At 30.0% G+C, this 24,565-nt stretch overlaps 1 protein-coding gene across 1 annotated transcript in view; it reads left to right on the top strand.

The window, feature by feature from the left end:
- The first annotated feature begins 9,082 nt into the window (after positions 1-9,082).
- Positions 9,083-24,565, top strand: part of LOC111628900 (condensin-2 complex subunit D3-like) — a 34,227-nt gene continuing 18,744 nt past the window's right edge. The window contains exons 1-4 of the mRNA XM_023372757.1: positions 9,083-10,861; positions 12,142-12,485; positions 18,436-18,677; positions 22,453-22,604. Coding sequence (XP_023228525.1) covers positions 9,122-10,861; positions 12,142-12,485; positions 18,436-18,677; positions 22,453-22,604 — 2,478 coding nt within the window. The 5' untranslated portion in view covers positions 9,083-9,121. The remainder of the gene's footprint in view (positions 10,862-12,141; positions 12,486-18,435; positions 18,678-22,452; positions 22,605-24,565) is intronic.

The raw sequence follows: 24,565 nt of genomic DNA, 5'->3' as shown, positions 1-24,565 counted from the left end.
ATAGCACAATTTGATAATTGGCTATTATGTCAATTTTGTTCGTTGTCATTTATTTATCCATAAACCTGGTTTTGGAGTTTAAATAAAAAATTTTTCATTCTTATAATAAAATTCATATAAAAAATTATGAAATCGAACTCGAAGGTTATATATCTATAAAAATATATATATCTTTCAATAAAAAAAATATTCAACCTCACTGCGATTCGATCACGCCAAGTCCTTGCAACGTCTATATAGACCTTGAGCTCTTGTAGTGATTGCAGTGGTGGTGACCAGACCCTAAACACCGGAGTTCGATCGGGGTTTCGCGCCTCACTCGGACGAGTTGGCAGCGGGAGTTTTTCCGGGTTTTCCTCCTTGCCAATGACGCCTGAATAGGGGCCAGCTTCCCCCCAAGTTCTCCCGGAAGGTATTCTGTCTCCCTTTCTCGCAAGGGTCGTCTTTTATAAGGCCGGCTTTGGTCATTTCGTGACCTCTCTCCTATCTTCTCGGATTGGTCGTCTTCGATAAGACCGCCTCTTCGGTCGCTGTGCGATCGGTCCCACTGTTTCTTCTGGAGTGAAGAGCGACGAGCTGCAGCTCTCCTCTATCAAAGGTTGAAGTGAAGTGATTGCAGTGCCCCTTAGCGTTGCCACCTTTTGAAAATTTCTGACCCGGACGGCACGTCAGGTTTGTTCGGACAGAAGTTCCTGACGCATGCGCAATGTCATTTTACAATGCGAAGAATAAGGTGCATGCCAGTTCTAAACCTGTTACAGTTAGGGACTAGAGACTTGCGTAGGAGTAATGTAAGTAACCTAAATTAAGAAAGAACGGGTACATATAACTTAGCTCTGTTTCAGACGTGTACGATCGTACAAGAAAAAAAAAATTGTCAACAAGGGTTGCACGCCACACGTCAGCGTAAACAGACTAACATGGCAGAATTGCAGATGAGTTTCAGTGAGTGTGAGTCTTTCGCTGTTAAAATAGTGTAAATTTGTAAAGATATTTGCAAGAACTTTGTTTCGTCGTAATTTCACAATTTCTACGAAATTCCCGGACAAAATTAATAGTTCACCCGGACAGTGAGTCAATTCCCGGACTGTCCGGGTGAAAACCGGACGGGTGGTAACATTTGTCTCTACAGTAGTTGATTTTAGCGAAGATAGGTAGTCGAAAGACCAGATAATCTAACCACTCTGCTACAGCCACTCTATAAAGTACTGTACATTCTGGCTCGTTGAGTACAATAGGCAGAGCCGTAACTAGCCATTCCTGTGCCCTGTGCAAGAATTTGCATTTAGGCCCCTTAATTTATCTGGTTTGGGAAAATAATAAAACAAATATATTACAATAGATTTTTAATAAGATTTATTTTAATTGAACTTTTCTGGCTTTCATTTCAGCAAATTCATTNAATACCTTTTGAAGGATGAAGAGCAACCAGTATGCCAGTATTGCAACTGCTCTCTAAGTGTTTAACACATACTGCTCGATTGCTCTGCCTTTGAGAACAGTCGTAGACAGCATTTTGGAAATGCAAGTTTTAAAGAGATTCCGGGCCAGAGACTAAATTATTATAATGTATTGGACTTTTTAAAAGTCATTAATTTGTATAAAGAAATTTAATTAATTATTTATTTATATATTTATTTCATTTTCTTTTAGCTTTTTGTTCGTTCTTGTTTGTTATTAATATGTATATATTTGTTTTTCTTTGTTGTTGTTTATTTATATATTTATTTATTTATCTTTGTCATATGTTTGTTACTTGTGATGTTTATAATTATTTACTATTTGTTATGGTGCAGCTTAGCCTATATGGCTCTTGTGCCAAAAAACCAATATTAACCAACCAACCAGTTATTTTAGATTTCCTAAAGATCCAATAATAAGAAGAAAATGGATCCATAACTGTAAAAGAAAAGACAAATTTAATCCTGATTCTTGTCATGTTCGCTCTGCTCATTTCACAGAAAATGATTTTGAGAGAAATTTAAAAGCTGAATTATTAGGTTTATTGGCAAGAAAACTTCACTACCAATAGTAAATTTAGGAAACATAGAAAATAAAAATATTAAGCAGTCAAATGAAAGAAAGGATCATGTATTAAAAAGAAATAGAAAAAACCTGATAGAAAAACTTTTAGATGTAAATAAACAGGATAAAGGAGAAGAATCTCTTAACAAATGTAACAATTGTAAAACTTTAGAAGATCTTAATTTTATATTAAAACATGAAAATTCTATTTTAAATATGAAGATTAAACAGATTGAGATAAGAATGCAAGCAATCCAAAGAAATCTGAAATTTTGGAAAAGTAAGTGTCATCATTCAAAAAGAACATGAAAAATTTAAAAAAATAAAAAAAAAATTTGTTATATCAATATTGAAAGGCACCTATACAGAAACACTACTATATAATCTGCTGGAGATAAAAAAGAAAATTAAATGGAAGAAAGAAGATATGAATTTGGCATTTACTTTGAGATATTTAAGCATAAGATCATATTTATACTTAAGAAATCAAATGAATATCCTGTTACCTGCAGTTTCGACACTTCAACGATGGGCTTCAAAAATAAATCTTTGTCAAGGCATATTAAATGATGTTATAAACATCATGAAAATTAAAGGCTTTGAACTTTCAGAAGAAGAAAAACTTACAGTTCTTCAGTTTGATGAGATGAAGGTAAATACTGTATATACTGTACTCATATTGATAAAACCACATAATTCAATAATTATTTTAATTTTCTGTTTTAACATTTTACTGATATTTCAGGTAAAGCATATATATGAATATGATAAAGTGAGGGATAAAGTTATTGGACCCAATAATCAAGTTTTAGTAATGATGGCAAGAGGACTATTTGCATCATGGAAACAACCAGTTTACATGGATTTTGATGTTAAAATGAAAAAACAACTTTTATTTACTGTTATTTCAAAACTTTTTGATGCAGGATATACTGTTGTTGCTGTTGTTAGTGACTGCGGTGGACAAAATATAGGATTATGGAAGGAATTAGGGATAAATATATTNTTGTTAAAAAACGACTAGCAGAGCGATGGCAAAACATGTGGAATGCACAAATCCACAATAAACTACACGAGATCAAGCCGAATATAGAAAATTGGACACGTAATAAACAGTATGACAGGAGATCTGAAGTAATTCTTACTCGTTTGAGAATTGGGCATACTCGGTTGACTCATCTGTACCTTTTGAAGGGTGAAGATCAGCCATTATGCCAATATTGTAACTGTACTGTAAGTGTTAAACACATACTTTGCAACTGCATTGCCTCTGAGAGGATACGTAGACAGCATTTTGGAAATGCAAGTTTTAAAGAGATTCTGGGTCAGAGGCCAAATCTTGATAAATTATTGAACTTTCTGAAAGTCACTAATTATTATAAACAAATTTGATTATTTATTTATCTATTTATATGTTGTTATTATATACATGTGTACTGTTATATATTTTTGTTATTGGTTTTGTTATTTATTATTTTATTTATTTATTTAATATTTTACATTATATATTCATTTATATTTATTAGATTATATTATTTTATCATATGACATGGCGCAGCTTGGTCGATGTGGCCCTTGCACCAATAAACCCTAATGTAACTAACTAATTCGATCACATCGTCTTTAAATTTTTTCAAAACCTGAAGTAATAAGTTGTTGCAAAGTTCTTCATTTGACTGCAGTTGGTTGTTCACTGTACGATGCATGCCAGGTGGAAGTAGAACAGGCATCGGTGGTGTTGTGCCTAGACTGAGAATTTCATTGTACTTGGAAGTCCTAGTCCCTTTTATTACTGGGGTTCCAGGAAAAGTGGAATTTAAATGAGAAGTAGGCGTAGAGCTGGTTTTGATGATTCTTGTAGCCATGTCGATTATCTTTGAAAATTGTTTTGAGATGTATCGAACATGCATAGCAGTTCCCAAGTGAGCCTTAGAGTTTTTGGTACAATAATTTTTGACCTCGTCAATGACCTGGTGTGAATTGTCCAAGACAGTATGTGCCATGATGAAACAAAAGTGTAGAAGAGGTGTAAAGAATGGCCCAATTGCCAGAGGAGCACCGCACCATAGATCTACCAAACAAGTAGGGCAGAGGGAAAAAGATAGGGTTGATAAGAACAACGAAAAATGGAGTGAACGCACCCAGTCAGATTTGACCGTAAAGTTGCAGTGCTGCCAGCATGAGCTGTGTTATTGGTAAAGTCACTTTGTAGACTGAAGGTACAAGTCCAGACTAGGGTTATGCCAACAGGAAAATGGTAGGAAGCGAGTTACAAAGCATAAGAAGTAGCCAAAGTCATAACCACACCAACAAGGTCAATGTATCCAGTCAGTATGGGCAGAGTATTTGAAGAGGGAGGCCAAGCTAGCTTGGCCTTTGGAAACAATGGCTGCTAGCCAACCTGAACCTGTCTGCTGTTGTCAACAAGTGCCAGATGTGGAACCTGTCTGCACTTGGTGACCTGGAGAGACAGAAGGGGGGATGAATTGATCTTCAAATTGGGTGTCCCTTCAAACAAACCAGACAGACACGTGGTGCCCAGTTATCCCAACACTGTCTATATTGGTTAGACACGTGTTAAATCCAAACAGCCCTGGTTAGACAATAAAACAATAATACACACACAATAAACATGTAATCCACAAGACACAACATATCCACAGGAGGTACTGTGACTAACACAACACAAACAGTAGCACAAATATCCAAAATGGCAATCAAATGCTGTCTTCTGTTAAAGCGATACTACACAGGCCGGGAGGACATCATGGTCAGTGCAGGCCCGAGGCAAGTTTTAGGCTGGAGCGAGATCCTATTATGGTGCCCTCCTTGGTTTCCCTTAATTTATACCAGTGATGCATGCAAGCAAGTAACTTGGAAGATCTCGACAACATCTTAATTAAGTATCTGTCTAATTTGTTGATTGAAAACAGCCATACTCGTTGGCACTGCACTCCTCACGGTACCAATAGGAAAAGTTTATATAGAATGAAAAAAATATTTGTAAAATTAAGGTACATTTATTTATCACAAATATTACTTTTATAATGAGATTGTGAGGTTCTGGACAGGTCCGAACATCACTAAAAATTCGCGTAAAAATCACTTATTTTTAAAGGCAAAATTATCTTTTTTTTTAGAAAAAAATAGAAGTTGGAAATAGTTTTCTTTCTGAAAACGACGCGAACTTTTAAACAATAGAACAATGGAAAATCGAAGATGGACTATCTCTGGTTGGAGATTGAATTAAACTTCGATTTTGACCTCTCTTGCGCTACCGAAAGGTTTTGGAATTGTCATCAGGTGATAAGGAGAGACCAATCGGAAAGTAGAATCGGGGGGAAAATGGATAAAAAATCTAATGTAATGTGTGTGTGTGTCTCAAACCTATCTTCGTCTTCATCTTCCGACCTCGGATCGACATCTTTCCATCAATGGAAGTCGACCGCATCGTTCGGAGTCATAGAGACGTCGATGGAATTGGTCATTCATGAACCAAGGACACTCATTCCCAATGGGACAATCTTGGAAAGGAGAGGAAGACCCCAAGGTTGCAGCTGAAGTAGAACTTCCAAGATTGCGGAAATCTTGTAAGCTTTTTTCGTGTTTAATAAACGGGTTGTATTGTAAACAAGGCATCAATCTCTGACTCAACTGCTTCCACATGTCGTTGATTGTTACCACCTGGCAATCCAAACGGCAAGGAGACGATGACGATAAATATCACATATTATCATCAATATATCGTTTTTAAATTTCTTTCCCCCTTGGTCCCCACAAGATCAGTCATTTTAAAAATTATTTTACTAACTAGTAAAAGAAAATTCAGTCAACATTCATTGATAAGATCAATAAGCATAATTAACTTTGGTTCTGGTACTTATTTATTATGTTCACTAATTAATGTATCAATAATACTTATAAAATTCTTAATTATTTAGGCTACAGGCTCCTAATAATAACAACAATAATAAACTATTTAAATCACCTGGAGAACAAATTTTAATTAAATAGCTGCTTATGTATTTTTGCATTTGCAAATTTTTTTATGATCTCCTCATACAATAATGTCTGAGTTATATCATTTTCAATGGACAGCAAGGCTAGATCAGAAAGCTTGTCTTCTGCAAGAGTCAACCTAAGGTACGTTTTAATTCGCTTAAGCTTGCTAAAACTCCGTTCACCTTTGGCCAGAGCTGTAACTAGCCATTCCTGTGCCCTGTGCAAGAATTTGCATTTAGGCCCCTTAATTTATTTGGTTTGGGAAAATAATAAAACAAATATATTACAATAGACTTTTAATAAGATTTATTTTAATTGAACTTTTCTGGCTTTCATTTCAGCAAATTCATTAACTACATGATCATAATTAATATTTTTAATGATAATGTATTCTATTGAAATAATAGAAATATTGGACAATCGTTCTTGCTCGATAGTTAATCTTAATAAATTTTTTATTAATTTTAACTGGCTAAAACTTCTCTCGCACGAAGCAATAGAAACGGGAAGAGTTAGAAATATTCGAAGAGCGACATTGATATTTGGGTAAGACTCAATTAAACCAAAATCATGAAGAGCCTGTAGAATATTAAGCGGAGATTGCAGTTTCTATATTTTGTATAAGAGTCGTTACTTCAAAATTAAAACTTTCAATTTCACTTGTGAATTCGTACTTTTTTAAATCTTTGCTATATTTAATAGTGGGATCTGCAGCTGATTTTTTTTTAAATCAGCAACATTCGTATATTGTAAAGAAGAGCCATAGAGAAAGCAAAAATTAGCCTTTTTTCAGTAGCATTTTAAAGATTTCGGGGGTCCCTTCGAGGCCCTACTCGGCCGCATAGTTCGCTTACCACCGTTGAGGTATACAACACATATGCGTACCACTATAAAGCAAAACGTTATGTCAGAATTTCTGCACGCCTTTTACAACCTCGAGACTAAAATTTTATTCGAGAGTTACCACGTTTTCTATTTAGCAATTTAGCAATTAAAAAAATCCCCGGGAAGATTTATTTTTCTTACAAAATGTTACTTTTACAGATTTCTAGCTCTGCACACTAGAAAAATCTAGAAATACAGTTTTGTATATCGTAATAATATTAGTCGTCGCCAGAGAGCTCTATAAAGTAGAGAAAAATGTATAAATTTGAAAACTATAAACATAAATTTAAATTTCTCAAAAAAATAAATAAACAAAATTTAAAAAGTTTTGCTGATTTGTCTGCGGTCTCCGCTATCTCCCTACGTCCCTCTAAAAGTCGCCACGGTTGGGAACACTGGTGAGCAGACATCTAGGGTCTAAATAAGGCAAAATGTAATCGCCAATAAAAAGGAGAAAAAATTTAAGATTTAAAACTATAATTTCTTGTGAACAGCATTTTGGGCCCCCTTTCCAAGTGGGTCCTGTGCGAATGCACCTGTTGCACCTGCCTAGTTACGGCTCTGTGTGCACCTTTTCCCTATTTTATTGTAGCTTGGTACGGTAAAACTAAAAATGGATTGGATGAAGTGGACGTATTTATTTATAAGTGNAAAAAAAATATCCAAATTTAGGAAGTGTCAGTCACCAAAATAAAAATGAACATAGTTATACAATGATGTCCCTTGTTCAGGATTTATCTTTTGGTGGACTGTCACAACCATCAAGAAGATTTCTTTAATTTAGTTAAAAAAATTGAATCAATTTTTACAAAAACTGTTAAACTGCATTTGAAATGTAAAACGGTTTCATCTATTACATCATTATTTAAACAGACAATTAACTTGCCAGAAGACATTATATACACATACGTAAAGCAACGTGTATGGATTAGATTGAAATTTTTGAATAATTTAATTAAACATGATCGTTTCACTGTGAAAAGAAAAGTAAATTGTAATAACAATAGAGAATTAAAAAAAGTTTGTACCTGATTTAATTAATTGTTTTTATGTAGCATTTAATTTGTACATATTGACATAAAAAATGTGTTTATAACATAAAAAATTGTTCTTTTGAAACTTAATTTGTACATATTGACATAAAAAATGTGTTTATAACATAAAAAATTGTTCTTTTGAAACTTAATTTGTATATATTAATATCAATAATATCGTTTTCGGTACACGAGTATTAAAAATTGAAAAATAGACCAATATTATTTTTAGTTCAAAAAAAAATATATAGTAGTTTGACGATAGAAATTAAATTAATTTACTTATATATAAATCACCTACGTAGGATTTACCAAAATTAATCGTTTTAAGAAACTATTGTTGTTATAAAATCATAAAATAGATAAAATAGATTTCATTTACAAAGTAGAAAAACTCATTTTAACTTCAACTTTACACGTAAAAATTACGAAGATTTGCTCAATATTCCGGATTTTTCTTATTTATAATCAATTTTTATTTTTATTTAATTAAGTAAGTATCGTAATTAATAAAATATTAGCGTGTAATTAAAGCTACGAGCCTCTGATCGGTAACGTTTCTACCATAAGGACATAGTAAGATGTTTCGTTTTCGACTACGAGTGACGTCAAATAAGCAACCAATGAGAAGCGTTTCTTCTCTATGAGGCAACCTGATAATAAGACCTTGGGTTTGATAGAACCTATGAGAGGCTTAGATACAAGGTCCACATAGCGGAAAGAATTAAATAAAATTTCTTAATTGCGAAAATATACAGTATTTTTTTTTATTCATGAGACTGAAGGATGAGGCATTGATTTCTTAAATCATTTTATAGTTTGTGACTTGAGTAGTACTCAGATGTCTTCTCAGCGAGGCAACCTGATAATAAGACCTTGGGTTTGATAGAACCTATGAGAGGCTTAGATACAAGGTCCACATAGCGGAAAGAATTAAATAAAATTTCTTAATTGCGAAAATATACAGTATTTTTTTTTTATTCAGAAATTGTTTCTACGAACTTTTTATTTTAATAATTAAAATTAAATAATTTACGATATTTCTAGCAGAATTATTAATAATAATTTGTAGTTCGAAATTAAATTTAAATATTTTTAATTATATCATTTTTTAAATTGATTTAAAAAAATTATCTGGCAACACGTTTGTGGCGCGCACTTTTTCTCAATTTAAAATGGCGAATACAGGAAGTATAATAGAAGAAACGGTTGACGTTTATACTCAGTTTCCTTACGAATTATTAGAAGACGATTGGGTTAAAGATCAGTGGGACAATGGATTTTTAAACAGTACTATTGAACTAGCATCAACAATCGACCACGACCAACTGGATAACTTGTTAAAAGAAGCCGTTAACTTATGCCATTCGTGGATTAAGCGTTCTGAATGTTCGGATCAGAATGAAAGCAGTGATTTAAATGTAACTCTGTGGTCTACCCTTTTAGATAATAATATACAGTGGAAAAAACTGCTTGCTCTTATTTGTATGTTAACGCAGAGATCGTCCTCGCATGGTTTTAATATTTCGGATAAAATCACCAGTTTAAATTCTTCTGGACTATATTTTGCTCTCTTAGCGATACCTGGTAGTAAAGCATTTAGAATTTATCATCCAAATCTATTTTCTTTGGCATTAACAGCTTTGCGCTTACCAAGAGCAAAAATATTTTGTAGAAAAAGAGGTGTTCCTAAAGGAAAAACTAATCCTTCGAAAAAATCAAAACAAGATAATTCAGATTCACAGTCTAAAGGACGCAGAAGAGAGAAAACAAATAATTTAGCCAATGAAGTTTTTATTCCCGAAGAATCCGACGATGGAAGTTCGGATAGGCAAAGTGATAAGTTAGAAAATGGTTTTGATGTCGAAGATGTTGATTATTTTGTTAACGTTCTTACTTCTGTCATGAAAGATTTTTTATATTTAATGGAAAATTTTTCGCTTAAAGACGATAAAAATTCTGTAGAACAAATAATTCAAATTATGGTGGAATTTGTTAGATTAGATACAGAAAATTCTGTGATTTTATTTGATCAGAGATTTGAAGATATGTACCATAAAAAGAAAAATGATTATCATGCAGTAACATTTTATGCTTATAAAGTTTTGCTAACGTTATGTAATCAATTGCATGGGGATGATATGCAAAATATTATCAGTATTTTTAAATATATAATGCCAAATATTTTAATGTCAGATGCTGGAGGTTTTCAAACAATTCCTCATAACATACAAATAGTGAAAGATCATTCTACATCATTTATTTGTTACATAATTAAACATTTTAAAGAAAATGCTATTAAAGGTGCTCGTATTCTTTTACAACAACTCTCTGTTCAAACAATAGATAAAGCTGAATTCAGGGCTAAAGTTTCTCAGGCAATTACTGTTGTTCTTAATTGTTTTCCATTGGAACCCTATGCTCAAATGGTAGAATGGTTTTTTAAATTAGTCAGACATGCAAAAGTTAACTATAGAGTATGTGCTTTGGAAATATTTTCACATTTACTTTCAGAACAGGAAAAAGAAATAACTGATGAGAGTTTACAATCTTTGAAATCTGTCCTATCTCATAAAAATATTATATATTCTATTCTTAGTAAATGTAATGATAAGGCACCATCTGTGAGAGCAAAAGCATTAACAATAGTAGCATCTCAGGCTCAAAAAATTGTGCATATATTAAATTCAAAAAATTTAATACAGAATGATCAAAATTATAATGCAGGTAAAGAGGATCTTATGGATGAACAAGATGACGCTTTTATGCAGCAAGAATATGATGTCAAATCTGTAATGGAAATGCTATTGAAAAGAGTAAAAGACACAAAAGTTAATGTAAGAAAAACTGCTATTCAGGTGATGGAAAAATTTCTGTGTTTGGATAAATCATCTGTTAATGAAAAATATTTGCAGGTAAGAAAGAATATATTATAATAATAATAATGACAATAATAATTAAAAATTGAATTTGTGTGCAAGTTGTATAATAAGCCTACATAGAAATATGTATTGATTTCATTTATGATATTTGGATAAATTTGCAGTTTTTCTATGAATAAACACAGCAAAAGATTTTTAGATGAAATCCTTAGTTTTTACTTTTCCAGATGTTATGCATTCATAACAAGGGAAAGTATGGGAATCATTTCAGATTTTCCCTTTGAGCTTTTTGCAAATGCCCATGTTTTAGATGTGTGAACCCAAAAATGGCAAAAACTTCCATGGGTGTGTGTGCCATTGTGTGTTTCGCTTAATTTCTCAGGACATAGTGAAGATAAAGAAACAAAATTTTGCATGGTATCTTGTATATAATAAGTCATTGATGCTATTAAATTTTGGTTGTGAAAAGCCAAGGGGATGGAGAGAAAGGGTGGTCATGTATTAACCACCGAAGTCATGTAGGGGAGAGTACCACCCACAGTCATTCTAAGAAGTGAACTCTGATCTTAGGACTGAACATGTAGTTTCTTCTATGTTAAATAAAATTTGTAATCAAATTTTGTAAATTTGGGAGTGCTTCAAATATGTCATTACAAGTGGGTTTTATGTGGGTTTTTTTTAACCTTATTTAGTATAGTAAAATCATAGGACCGATAAAAATTTGATGTTATATTAGGGTTGTTGTTACATTTGATAACATTATAATTGGGTTAAATTGTATATTGTTTGTGCAAAATAAAAAAATAATTTCGGATGATACAATAGCCACGATTATTTTTTTCAAAAATGGGAACTTTTCGTTATGCATCGACAAAAATTCAACCTGGGCCGACACACAATGGAGAGAAATTTTGAAATTAGATAGGTTAATTTCATTGACGATGCATCATGGACGATCTCGTGGTCGTGGCTGGCGAAGTTTGAACGATCGCGCCCAAAAGCAGCAATATCAAAGAAGATAGGAGAATGTGAACGAGACCTGCCTTGAGCATCAAAGTGATTCCATCTCCAAGACAGCCTTGTCCCAAATACAGTTTTGCCGTTTTACTTGTTTTTTCACTAAATTTATTTTCTTATGAAAATTTATAAATAATATTTTGAGTTATTTTTCACACAAGAAACAAAATTAATATGAATATGATTTTCTATTACATTCATTTTAAAATTGTTGTACCAGTACTTAAAAACAATGATTGAATTAAAATTTGAACTTTTTAATGCATATTTTACATGACTTGATTTACTTTTTGCAGGTAATACAGGAACATTGTCGTGATCCTGCAGTTCTTGTTCGTAAACAAGCTCTTCATTCTTTAACTATTATATTTGAAACATATAAAGATTCTGATGTTACCCAACAATTTTGGATGAAAGGTGTTTTATGCCAGCTATTTGATGCTGAAGCATCTATTCAGGAGAAATGTTTAGATATGATAGATTGTATTTTATTTCAAAATTTGACGTTAACTTCTAATAATGTACTTCAACATGAAGTTGCATGGAAAATTTTAAATTTTATTGCATATGGAAAATATCAAGATTTTCAGCGTTACTTGCAGAAGGCTATTCATTTATTGGTCAAAAAGGGAAAAATAAAGTAAGATTTTTAAAAAAACTATTGTCTGTATATTAAATTTAGTTTTTGCAATATACATATTACTGTGAATGACCGATATCTGGTGAATGTCAGCTTTCACACAGTCGTTTAGTGTATGTACAAAATATTTGCTAAATATCATTATTTCTCACTTACACCGGCAAATGTTGATATTCAGCATGCACTGATGGTGAATGTTGAATAAAAGTATTTTTATTACGTTAAGACAAAAATGCAACTTTTTAATATGTCAAAATAGGGGAAAGCTTAAGTAACAGCACATGTAAATAAACTGTTGAATCTAATATGAACAGTACATTCTAAATCATTAAAGAAAATAATACAATAATAAACTTACACATAAATTATGTGATTAACCTTATACAATCTTATTTATTGCAACAACTTAAACTGTTATGGCACTTTGAATTGCACAAAAGTCCCTTGGTTTTACAACTGCATTTATTCGTGGAACACTTCTTTTTGCAATGACAGCATGTATAGCCTTGCCCTCCACTTTTCGAATTAGCTGCAGCTGCTTCTCTCAGTGATATTTCTTGAGAAGATCTCTCATCTATAAAAAGTAACTTTTCTTTACAAATTACCAACTCTCAACGGGTATAAAGCTGCTTGAGGATACCATTTTTGTTTGTTAATTTATAAAAGTCGGCGTCTTCTATTCCGACAACAACTGCCAACACATTTTGGGCATCTGTACAGCCATGGTCGACATCAGGGACTTGTATTTGTACGGTATCATCAATTTGAACATAAGGAAACGGCGAAGAACTTGGTGACAGACTGTCCCCTCTCTGTTGACATCGGCTTCTCGGGTGTCGTTTCGACGTCCACCAAAGCTTATCTGTGCTTGTCGACATACACTGGTGATTATTTGAATGAATAATAATATAACCAAATATTCAGTCTTTCACCAACGTATTTTGTATGTGTTGGCATTCACCGGAGAATATCGACATTCTCTAATTTTGGTCTTTCACAGTAACATATATATTGCAAAAACTTATTTAACTTAAAAACAATAAGAATCATTGATTATATATATAATCAATGATTCTTATTACATGTAAAAATCATTTTAGTATTATATTATTATAAGTAATATGAAAAATTAAAGTTTTGTATTTATTTTAACAAAGTTTGAAATATTTAAAAAAATTTTCATAAATATATTTAAAAGTTGTGGTAGATTATATTGTATCATACTGACATATTGCACTGTTGTTTTATTTGGTAATAAATTTATAGAAAGTTAGTTTAGTAGATGAAGAAGTAAATCATTATAGTAAAAATGAAAACAAAATATTCTTTATATGATTTGTATGAGAGTGATTTAACTTTACCGAAATATTATAAGGAAAATCATCGTAACAAAAGACTATAAAATTTAGAACTGTTTTAAACATTATTATTGATAAAATGTTGTGTTGTTTTTTATTGAGGATATCAGATTAAAATTTATTGTAAAAAAATTTAATACTACTACTAATAAATAATTTATGAATATTTAGTAGTTAATATATTTGCATTAAATTGCTTTTAAATGAATGAAACTAAAGGTAATTTATAATATAAGAAATATCAAATTTTAGACCAGTTGGTCTTAAAAGATAGAAAAAAATTTATAGGCTACTGTCTTTAAAAGCTAGTTTTTAAACAAATAAATGTTTTCAGCTTTGTTTTAGCTTTTTTTCACAAAGAAAAATTAAGAGATATAAGATGGTGAAAAGACTGTTGTCTGCACGTTTCTGGAAGATGAGAGAATCTTTGAAAGAAAAAGTTATCCACAATTGCATTTAGAGAGTTCATAGCATCTCTCAAAGGAATTTTTAGCCAATCAATGACTGATTTTGATGTAGTCACTACCTGTGATGTAGCTCTTGGAAGCTTCTGGCAGAAAATACTTTTAAAATAATTTGATGACATATAAAATGAATCATGATTCAAAGATATTGAGCTATTTGGAATCAAAAGTACGAAACTTGTAGCTCTCAAAAGGATAAGTAATGAAAGGAAACCTGTATGAGTAACTGTAATCACCTAAGACTGAATCAGACATAAAAATCTGGCACACAAACTGGAAATATGTACTAAAACAACCACTTTGCACCTAAATACTAATTCCAGCAAATGAACAACAAAAAAAATTTTAATGTTCAAATGTTTTTGCTGTCTTTCAGAGGCCATCGTCAGGAAAAATTGCAGAGAATAGAAAAACAGTTCTATCTTTTAGACAGCTATGTTCGAAAACTGCTAAAAAGATAGAACTGTTTTCTATTCTCTGCAATTTTTCTTGACTGAATTTAATTTTTAGCAATAATATTTAAAAAAAATAAATAAAGTAATCTCTTAATGCACAGCAATTTGAAAATTTTTGGTATATTGAATTTTTAAAATTTTAATAACTATGTAAATTAGATATTTTTTCATGAAACTTGTTTATTTTACTAAATGTTGTGTGTTGTATTTGTTTATGTAATTATGTTTTATTTTCTAAATTGTTTTTATTATGGTTTTATGGGAGTATGTTTGTTTTGGGGAGCCCAAACAGCCATTTGGTGTTGCTGCCTATAAAATAAGTATTTTAAAAAAATGGAGAGACTTTCTTAACATTTAGACAAATTTTTAGAGATAGCATATGCATTTTAATATTACAAATATTAGAAAATATATGAGCTGTTGATTTTGAAAGTAGGGCAAGTCCATTTTATGTTATTGCTAGATATTTAATGGTTGCATTTGAATGAGTTTGAAAATACAGTAGAGCGTCGATTATCCAAGTCAATTGGGGACTGGGGTTGTTCGGAAGATTGATGTTTCGGATAACCGATTATGTACAAAAAAATATATTAATTTATCCCATCTTGACATTTTTCTCCATTGCATGTCGCTTTGCGTTGAATTTTCGTAGATGTTAAGCCTAACGAAGACTATTGTATCTAATATCATAAAGTACTCAGCAAATCACTATACATATAACTAACACCTTATTCTTGCCGAGAAATATAATTTATTTCAAACTATAACTTTCAAATTATGTTTGAAATAAATTATATTTCTCGGCAAGAATAAGGTGTTAGTTATATATATATGACTATTGTATCATTAAAAATTATTATTTTATTTTGTACGAACAAAATAAATATGTTGAAAAATATAAAAACAATAAAAAATTATACTTCAGAAGTTAATTTAGTATCAAAAACGTAAAATATTTGAGTAGCCCAAGACATAGCCAAAGATTGCAGCGCCACAGCACTGGCGAAAATTTAAATTTACCGACTGGAATTCTTTCGGATGATTGACTTTCAGATAATCAACGCTCTACTGTATTCGTAAGCAGTAATAGACTTATGTTTTTTTGGTCTTATTTCTTGTAAATTTAATATGCAATAATGGTTATCTGTGTTAGATGAAAAAAGTCATAGTTTTGATATGCACCAATGGACTTGCCTCACTTTCAAAAGCAATGATTTGTTGAAAGTGTTGATTTTCTTTGAATGGAATATAGTTATAATAACAAAAAATTGAATATTTTATTTATTTACTTATTTATTTTATTTCAAAATTTCATACTTCTTTCAAAAAGCTACTATAAAACAAAAAATAAATTTAATTTTATAGGAAAAAGTGGATAAAATAAGAAAAAAATATTCAGTAATAAGGTGTATGCATATAATTATATTTCTTAGTTTAGATGGTGCAGAGTTTTTAAAGTATTCATGATAAATGGCTAGTACTCTACATAGGAGTAATAAATCCATCATATCTTTATATTTTAGAGTGGACATGCCTCACTTTCAAAATCAACTCACAATAAATACAGGTATACCTCGAGTTACATCGTTCTCGATTATATGTCATTTGTCAAAAAAATATATGGAAAAATAAATGGGAACATTTTACATCATTTTACAATTTAACTTTATTTGTCTATATTTCTGCAGGTTTTTGTAACTGAATGAACTTCATTGATGATAGGTTTTTAATAGAAATTAAAAGATGATGTAAACAAAATAAATACAGGTAGCCCTTGGTTTATGCCAGTTCAATTTACGCCGATTCACAATAACGCTGCTGCACAATTCACCGTTTTGAGGTGTAATTCCCCAATTTTCCCTATGCCAGACTGATTTTCATTTCAGTGTTGACGTATTTACTGAGCCGCGACTTTGTACATTTCGTTAAAACAAAGATTTTTATTGAATATATTTATTTTTCTGTTTAATATTATTGGGTATGTATACATTTGCATTAAATTAATATTAATACACTAAATGTTTAGGTACCCACGAGTCAAGTTATCAAACTTAATAGTCCAATAAATGGTGTCTGAATCCATAGCGCCAATGAATGTATCCCAAATCAGTTCATTCAGGAAAACACCTTACAACGCAGCAGCACTTCCGGCGATCACAAACTATCATTAGTGAGACAAATCTACTTCTTGTTGGCCAGACAGTATCTCAGTCTCTATCTAAAAGTCTATATCTATCTCTCCTTAGCCACCTTCAATTTTCCCGCTCAAACTGACATTATATATGCGCTATGGCAGCCAGTGGTCGACCAATCAGTTGTCTCGTCTGTAGTTCTACGCCGGGTTAACTTATTCTTTCAACTATGGAGAGTTTGGCAGATGAACTTTGTTAGACAATGATTGGGAGCAAAGTGCAAATGTAAATAGGAGCATCATATTCAATCATATTCCAAAATTCTCACCGAAAGAAAACAGAAATGTAAACAATTAAAGATGGATCCTTTTTTCAGAAAAATGTACAAGATCTGAAACTAAAATTTTTTAATAACATTTCACTTTATTTTATGATAAAATATATTTTAAAAATTAAATTTATTTGTATTTTGTATTATATTGTATTAATATTCAGAATTATTTTCGTATTTTTCACTTATATAGAACCTAACCCTATACCTCAGTGTAAATATGGATTCATTTTACGCCAATTTGATTTGCGCCAGCTTTTGAAGGAACGGAACTGCAGCGTAAACCGAGGACTACTATATTAAGAAAAAAATAATTAAATGTCAAGATCTCGTTGAATATCCCATCCCTATTAGTTACAGTATTACAGTTGTAATTCTATGGAATCATGGTAGCAGAACCTTCAACTAGGTCCTTTATATCTTTACAAGGATTCAAAAATATTTATTTTTTTTATGGAAGGAAACTAGGGAAATTAAATCCTTAAAAGTATTATTATTTTTTAATAAAATTAGAAATTAAATTTAAAGTATTTAATTTGTCAATCTTTTTAATGTCAGTATGAAGTGATTTTTAAAGTAAAGACAAAACAATATTATCTTAAAATTATGTGTAGACTGTTTAGTATACATAACTTTTTAACAACTTTATGGCTTAACATTTTTCAAAAACATATTATTTATTGATTTCATTATAAAAATTTAAAACTATTAATATACTTTGCAATTTTGTAGTTTGATTTCTTTGTACTCATATGAGAATCTTATCGGTTTTCTATATGGGAATTTTCTGTGCATACTTTTAGTTTCTTGTGTACATGTGTACGAATGTGATTTTTTCTGTGTAATTTTTATATGTGCTTTTTTCATGTGTTTCATTAGTAATATATGTATTTAGATCATTTTATTAAAATATGATCATTTTTTATTTTTAATTAGACTATATGTTTTCTGAAGATATTATTTTTACCATTTCTTGCAAAATATGATTAACCTCAATTATATACTCTATGAAAACTTGTTTTAAAAGTTTCATATTTGTCATTATGTTAATGTGTTCTAATGTATTCTAATGTTTTTCTCATTTCATCTTTTTAGCACTTTTTATTTCTTATTGTTATGTGAGGTATGGAAATCTTTAGTCTGACTTTTCCTAATGTAACTGAAACAAATAAAAATAAATTAATTTAGTTTTTCAAATTTATAATTTCAGAGAGTCCATGGTAACTCATTTGAAATGTCATGTTGGAGGTTCTAATGATCCTGCTGTATGGTTACTTCTTGCATCATTTGCTCTTTATTTAGATTTTCATGACACAAATTTTATTTTAAATTATTGGGAAGAATGTAAAGAGAATAAGAAATCCATTTGTACTTCAACATTACAAAGAATAATAAAAGTAATTGGACATCTTGCTAATACATTTCATAAGGAAAAACTAGAAATAATTAAAGGTAATTTAATAAATTTGATGTGATAATTTAAACTTTAATAATAGTTTATAATTATTATTTAATAGATTGCATTTTAAATACAGAAGCCCCTTGTTATATCGGGTTTGTCAGGAGACAAAGAAAAAGTGTGACATATTCAGTGGTGTGATATAATTGAGTACTAAAAATTCTGGGCTTTTACTAAACAGATTATTCATGCGATGGAATCTCTATCTTCTATTCTTTCATCAGCATGTGTTTGATATAAAATAAGTTTAGTTTTTCAATACTGAATTTTATTCGTGGTTATATCATATTGACATTTAAATAAACATTGATACTATGAACACCCATTTAGCAGTATTGTTTATTTGACGATGACATTTAAAGACAAATACTGTTGATATAAAAATAAAATATCAGTTGCAATTTTATTATACAGTACTATATTTCATAATAAATCTCTTATATTATTATCTCTGTGCAATTTATATTTTTCAATAAAAATTATATAGTAATTGAAAATTTAAAAAGTAAAATATTGAACATGTACAGTAGAGCCTCAATTATCCGACCCCCGATTAACCGACACCTCTGTTAACTGACCGTCCTAGTCGGCAAATTTCAAATGTCCACTAGTGATGTGCACTACAATATTTGGCTATGTCTTGGCTACTTTAATATTATTTTTACGTGTTTTAGTTGACAACACTCATTCGACCATGAAAGGGAGCCAGTATTTAAACGAGGCTTAATTTTCTAATTTTTAACAATACAATAGCGACGATTATTGTTTTAAAAAATTTTTGTTAGGCTTAACACCGATGAAAATTCAACGCAAAGTAGGTTAATATTGATATACTAATTACGTGGGATATAATAATATACTACACTAATAATGGATTTTTTCATACTTTTCGGTTATCTGACTTTTCAATTATCCGACCAACCCCAGTCCCCAATTGAGTCAGATAATCAAGGCTCTACTGTAATAGAACATCAAAACTTATAAAATTACAAAAAGTAAAAATTCTCTAAAAAGCAAAGTTACTACTGTATAAAAATTTTAGAATTTTAAAAATAAAGAAAACTTTTCCTTACACATTACTATGTCAATTTGAAATTTCACACGTTATGTGAAATTTCGAATTGACAGAAAGTTGTAAATGAGGAGACAGTACTTAAAACTAATAAATAAACAAATTTTAATATTAAAAAAAAAACAAATGATAATTGATCTGTCCATCTATTTTGCTTATTTAGATTTTGACAAATTTATTGTTTACCTGCAATGGTAGTTTCAAGGACAATGGCAGGAATAAAATGCCGTATTTCATTGCAAAAAAGAAATTCAATGGAAATTGATATTTTAAAATTTATTAATTCAAGTGCTTTTAAAATTTGGGGACCCAAAAAAAAGCATGATATATCCAAATTCACAATATAGTGAGCGACTATTGTAATATAATTTTTAATGTTGCATGTTAATTTAAAAATAAATTACATATTTAAATGGAAATTCTCTAATTTAAATAATAATCCAAGTTTAAATCTTTTAACATTTATTTGTTATAGTGAATCTCTTAAAAATCTGATTGATAATAACTTAATTTATCATATTCAATATGTCATAATTTTTTACTTTTAACTTACTTGTTTAAAAGTTAATTTGAAAGCAACACACCTTTGGTATGTTGCTTTCAAATAGTCCTTTGGACTTTGGCAAGTCTAGACATATTTTACTCAAAGATAACTGTTAAAGATACCTTTTGAAAATAATCAAGGGTACTTGTTTGTTTCCTGTTGAGAAGATTTGATATATCTTCATCACTGAAGTTTCTAAGTTTAAAGCAAAGAAATATATTTTCATCAATATCATGATTGCTATTGTGCATTAAGTACTTTTGTGTTTTGTACTTGTTACCATAATCAATGTTTGTATCTGCACAGGAATACTGCATATGGACCACAGTGAATTATAGTGAACTTCAAAAACCGGTGTTCTATCATTTTACTTTAGATGCTATGCCAATTTCTGGGTCCCACAGTGGCTGCCAAGGTTATACAATGATGTGGATTATCTGTCAAGTTTAACTCGAAACTGTGAACTCATCAAACAACATTTCCTCTGTCTAAACATACCAAGGGTGACTAAAAACTTGAAAAATCTTTTCTGCACCACAGACATATCCATCTGTTTTCATGGTTTTTCTTGAAACTATCCAACAGTCCTTGGCCAAATTATTAGAACCACTAAAGAAATTGGTAAAATGACAATTTAGACAAAAATTAAAATTTTTAATTTGAATTTAATTTTTTGTACAACTCTATAGAGTAGTAAAACATTTCAATTGAAATGACACACAAAATAACAACATATAACAAAACATAAATGTAACGTAAAACATTATTTTGTTGCACTTATTTTTGTACTGATTACAGCTTTGATGCATTTAGGCAGATTCTCAATGAAACTCATGCACATTCTTTCAAATGTTGATTATGATTTTACTGAAAAATTAATTTCTCAATAAGAGTTTGTAACATTTTCTTTAGCTTTTGGAATGTGCAGAATAAAGAAAATGAATAGGAAAGAAGCATATGCCCAGTTCTTTCCCATTCATTTTCTGCACATTTGTGTATAAAAATGGGGCCATACGTATATGTACTGTACATACTATACCTGGCCAAATTATTACAACCAATGAGGAAATCAGAGTAAAATGACAATTTTGACAAAAATTTTGATTTTTAATTTGAATTTTATTTTTTGTACAACTCAATAGTACAACTACATCTTTTATCAAAAGTTTTAGATGGCTGTTAAAAAAGTCACTTAAAAGTTTTAATAAAAAAATTTTTAAGAAAATTTTATACTTAATTTTTAAAATATTTTACATATCTTTATTTTTAATTTGAGAATGGGAAGTCTTGTAATCAATAAGAAATTATACTGCTCAGACTGCTTTTATATTATAACTAGGAGGGCTTTACTCCCTGTTCTCTTTGCTTGCTTGCCCTATAGACTTTGCCCCTTATTTCCAGTGTAGAGAATTCATAACAAAAATTTAATTCGTCAGTTTGTGGTGTTGCCTTTTCTAGTTTTTGATAGGAAAAAAGTGTTGTGAGGATTTTAAGCTAAGTATTTTATATATACAGAGTAGGTTTGAAATGTAATTAAAAATAATAGAGTTTGATAATAGAAATTTACTGTGGAATTAGGAAATAGTTTCCCTGTAATAGTTTCAAATTAATGAAGTTTTAAAATGTAATTATTTTCATTTATAAAACAGATTTTAGTCAATTTTCCATTTTATAAAATTTAATCAATTCAGTCTTGTTAATAATTCTAATATAATTTTATTTGATGTTATTATTATAATTTTTTTATATATTAACTTTGATAACTGTGTTAATTCTCTATATTTTTTACAATTATTTTTCAGAGATCAACTCCTCTGACGCATTAAATATTTAAAATTTTTGTATTGTATTATTTATTGTAATAAAAAATTTTTATGCATAATGAGTCATAGTTTAGATTTGAAAATTACTAAATTATAACGAGCATAAAACTATTATTTAAACCCATAAACAAAATATTTTTGAAAAGTGCATTTTATTTGAAAAAAAAAATATTTCTAAATCTTATTCTGAAACAGTCAGAATATGTCATTAATGGGTTATTTAACAAATGTAAGAGTGTATAAAAATATTTGTGTTATCAATATTTTTATTATAAATTAATGAAATCTTTATTAAAATATTTTCTCATTTAGATATAACTTTTTTCCAGACGATCTTGAATTACAGATAAAAAAATTTCTATGTATACCAGAATTAATTGCTTCAAGTGTTGAAACATTATGTAATATTTACATTGCATTATATAGTCAGAGCACAGAAAATCAAAAAAAAATAAAATCATTCAGTAAGGAAGTTATTACAGTAAGTAAATTTATATAATTTTTGTATTATATTTGAATGTTAATATTATATATATCTTTGAGTTATGTCTTCAGATATGATATATTAGTTATGTATTTCATAATTTTGTGCAAATATAAACATCTAAAACCCAATAGTTATTTATTAAAATCAATCAATTGCTGGATTATATGGGCCTATATTATTGCTATTATTATTATTATTAATAATAATATTAGTAATTAGAAATTCACATTATTATTCAACAATAATGAAATGCAACACACTCACACTTTATTTCAAGATAAGGTAAGAGTGACAACACTGGAGAGAATTTGATTTTTCAGTGACAATAAGCATTACTTCTTCCAATAGACAGTGTGCTTACTATTAGAGGTCATCTATAATATTTTTCATCTTGCAACTGCACTGTTTATTAGAGGATGTTTACCGTTAAAGGATGCCATGCCATTTATTCAAATAAATGTGGTATTTTTACTTATTTATAATAATAAAATATTTGGAAAATTGCTAAATAATTTTATTTCTTATCAGACTTTATTTTTTTAATTACTAATTATTAAAGTTAAGATGATATATACAGAATGTCTATCTTGCATTTTTAACTTTTTTTGATTAATTTGAAGATGTCATATATTGGGTCAAGAACAATGAAGAAAATAATTAAAAAAACTTCTTTTACATTTATCATATATTTCATACTGCGTGTGCATATTTGGTTAAAGGTTGCATACACATGCACATTTCTTCAAATTATCAACTTTCAGAAATGCTTGGTAAATTTCTCAGAAATTTTATTACAAGATTACATTGCATGCCTTTAAAGTACTCAACTATATAGTTGCCCCAATTTGAAATGTTTGCAATACTCTATCTGGATATTGTAAACATTTCAATGTAGTAATGATTTTTCTTAATGCAGTGTTTGTGTCACTATAATTTATAAGTTAAAACTTAGATGAAAGCAGTGTCAAATAAAACTGCTTTAGCTACACATTCTTTCTCTACCAAATTTATTCATTTTCCTTAAAATGTTAACAAAAAAATTGAAAAACTTTTATATAGATTTTTTTATTAAGTAAAATAAATTTTTATCTTCCTTAAACATTCTAGATAAATATTTCATGTAGAGAGATTAATGTCTGATTATTCATTTTTTCTGTAGTCTCTGAAGTGATCATATTGATAGTTTTTATTTAAGCTATATTTGAAATAATAATTATTAAAATTACTTCATGAAAAATAACCATAATATAATGTGTGTTGATTTCAATATATAGAGATGTAGTCAACCTTTCATGTAGACTACTCTAGAGGGACAGTACCTTATTGCACTTATAAATAAAACAATTAACTCTTTCATATGTGTTGTAGATTCTACAGTGGTACCTCAGGATACAAACGCCCCTGCATACAAAATTTTCAGGATATGACATGAAATTCGAATATATTTTTGCTCCATGATACGAACAAAAACCCGCCATATGACGTTACGTTAGTTCGCAGTGCCATTTTTTTTATTCACTTCTGTTCATTGGTCTCAGTCCGCGTGTTTGCTTTGTCGTGGAAGGATCTCACACAATAAAGGAAATCTTGAGGTATTATCAGAAAGTGACTGATTTTATTGAAAAGAAACATCCCGAAAGGTTCACACTGGCCGTATTGCTACTCGGAGTAATGACATTTGCCTAAGTCATTTTAGANTATCTTATTACAAATTTCTATACTACATGTGAAAAAAACAATAAGATTGCTATCGTATATTTAAATATTAGTGGCAGAATGGAAGCACTGTATTGTCATCTTCCAAACAGCCAGATTATACTCATTTGCGCATGCGCTTTACAGAGCACCAACCTCACCTGGTTTAGCTGGTGGAAGCTACACATGTATAATGCTTCCAATGATTCTATCCAGGACCAGATCCAGGCCAAATATCTAGCTGCCTGCCTGCTAGGTAT

Source organism: Centruroides sculpturatus, unplaced genomic scaffold, assembly GCF_000671375.1.
Source record: "Centruroides sculpturatus isolate CEXI.00-Female unplaced genomic scaffold, Cexi_2.0 scaffold423, whole genome shotgun sequence".
NCBI lineage: Eukaryota > Metazoa > Arthropoda > Arachnida > Scorpiones > Buthidae > Centruroides > Centruroides sculpturatus.
This window is presented reverse-complemented; position numbering and strand designations above follow the sequence as displayed.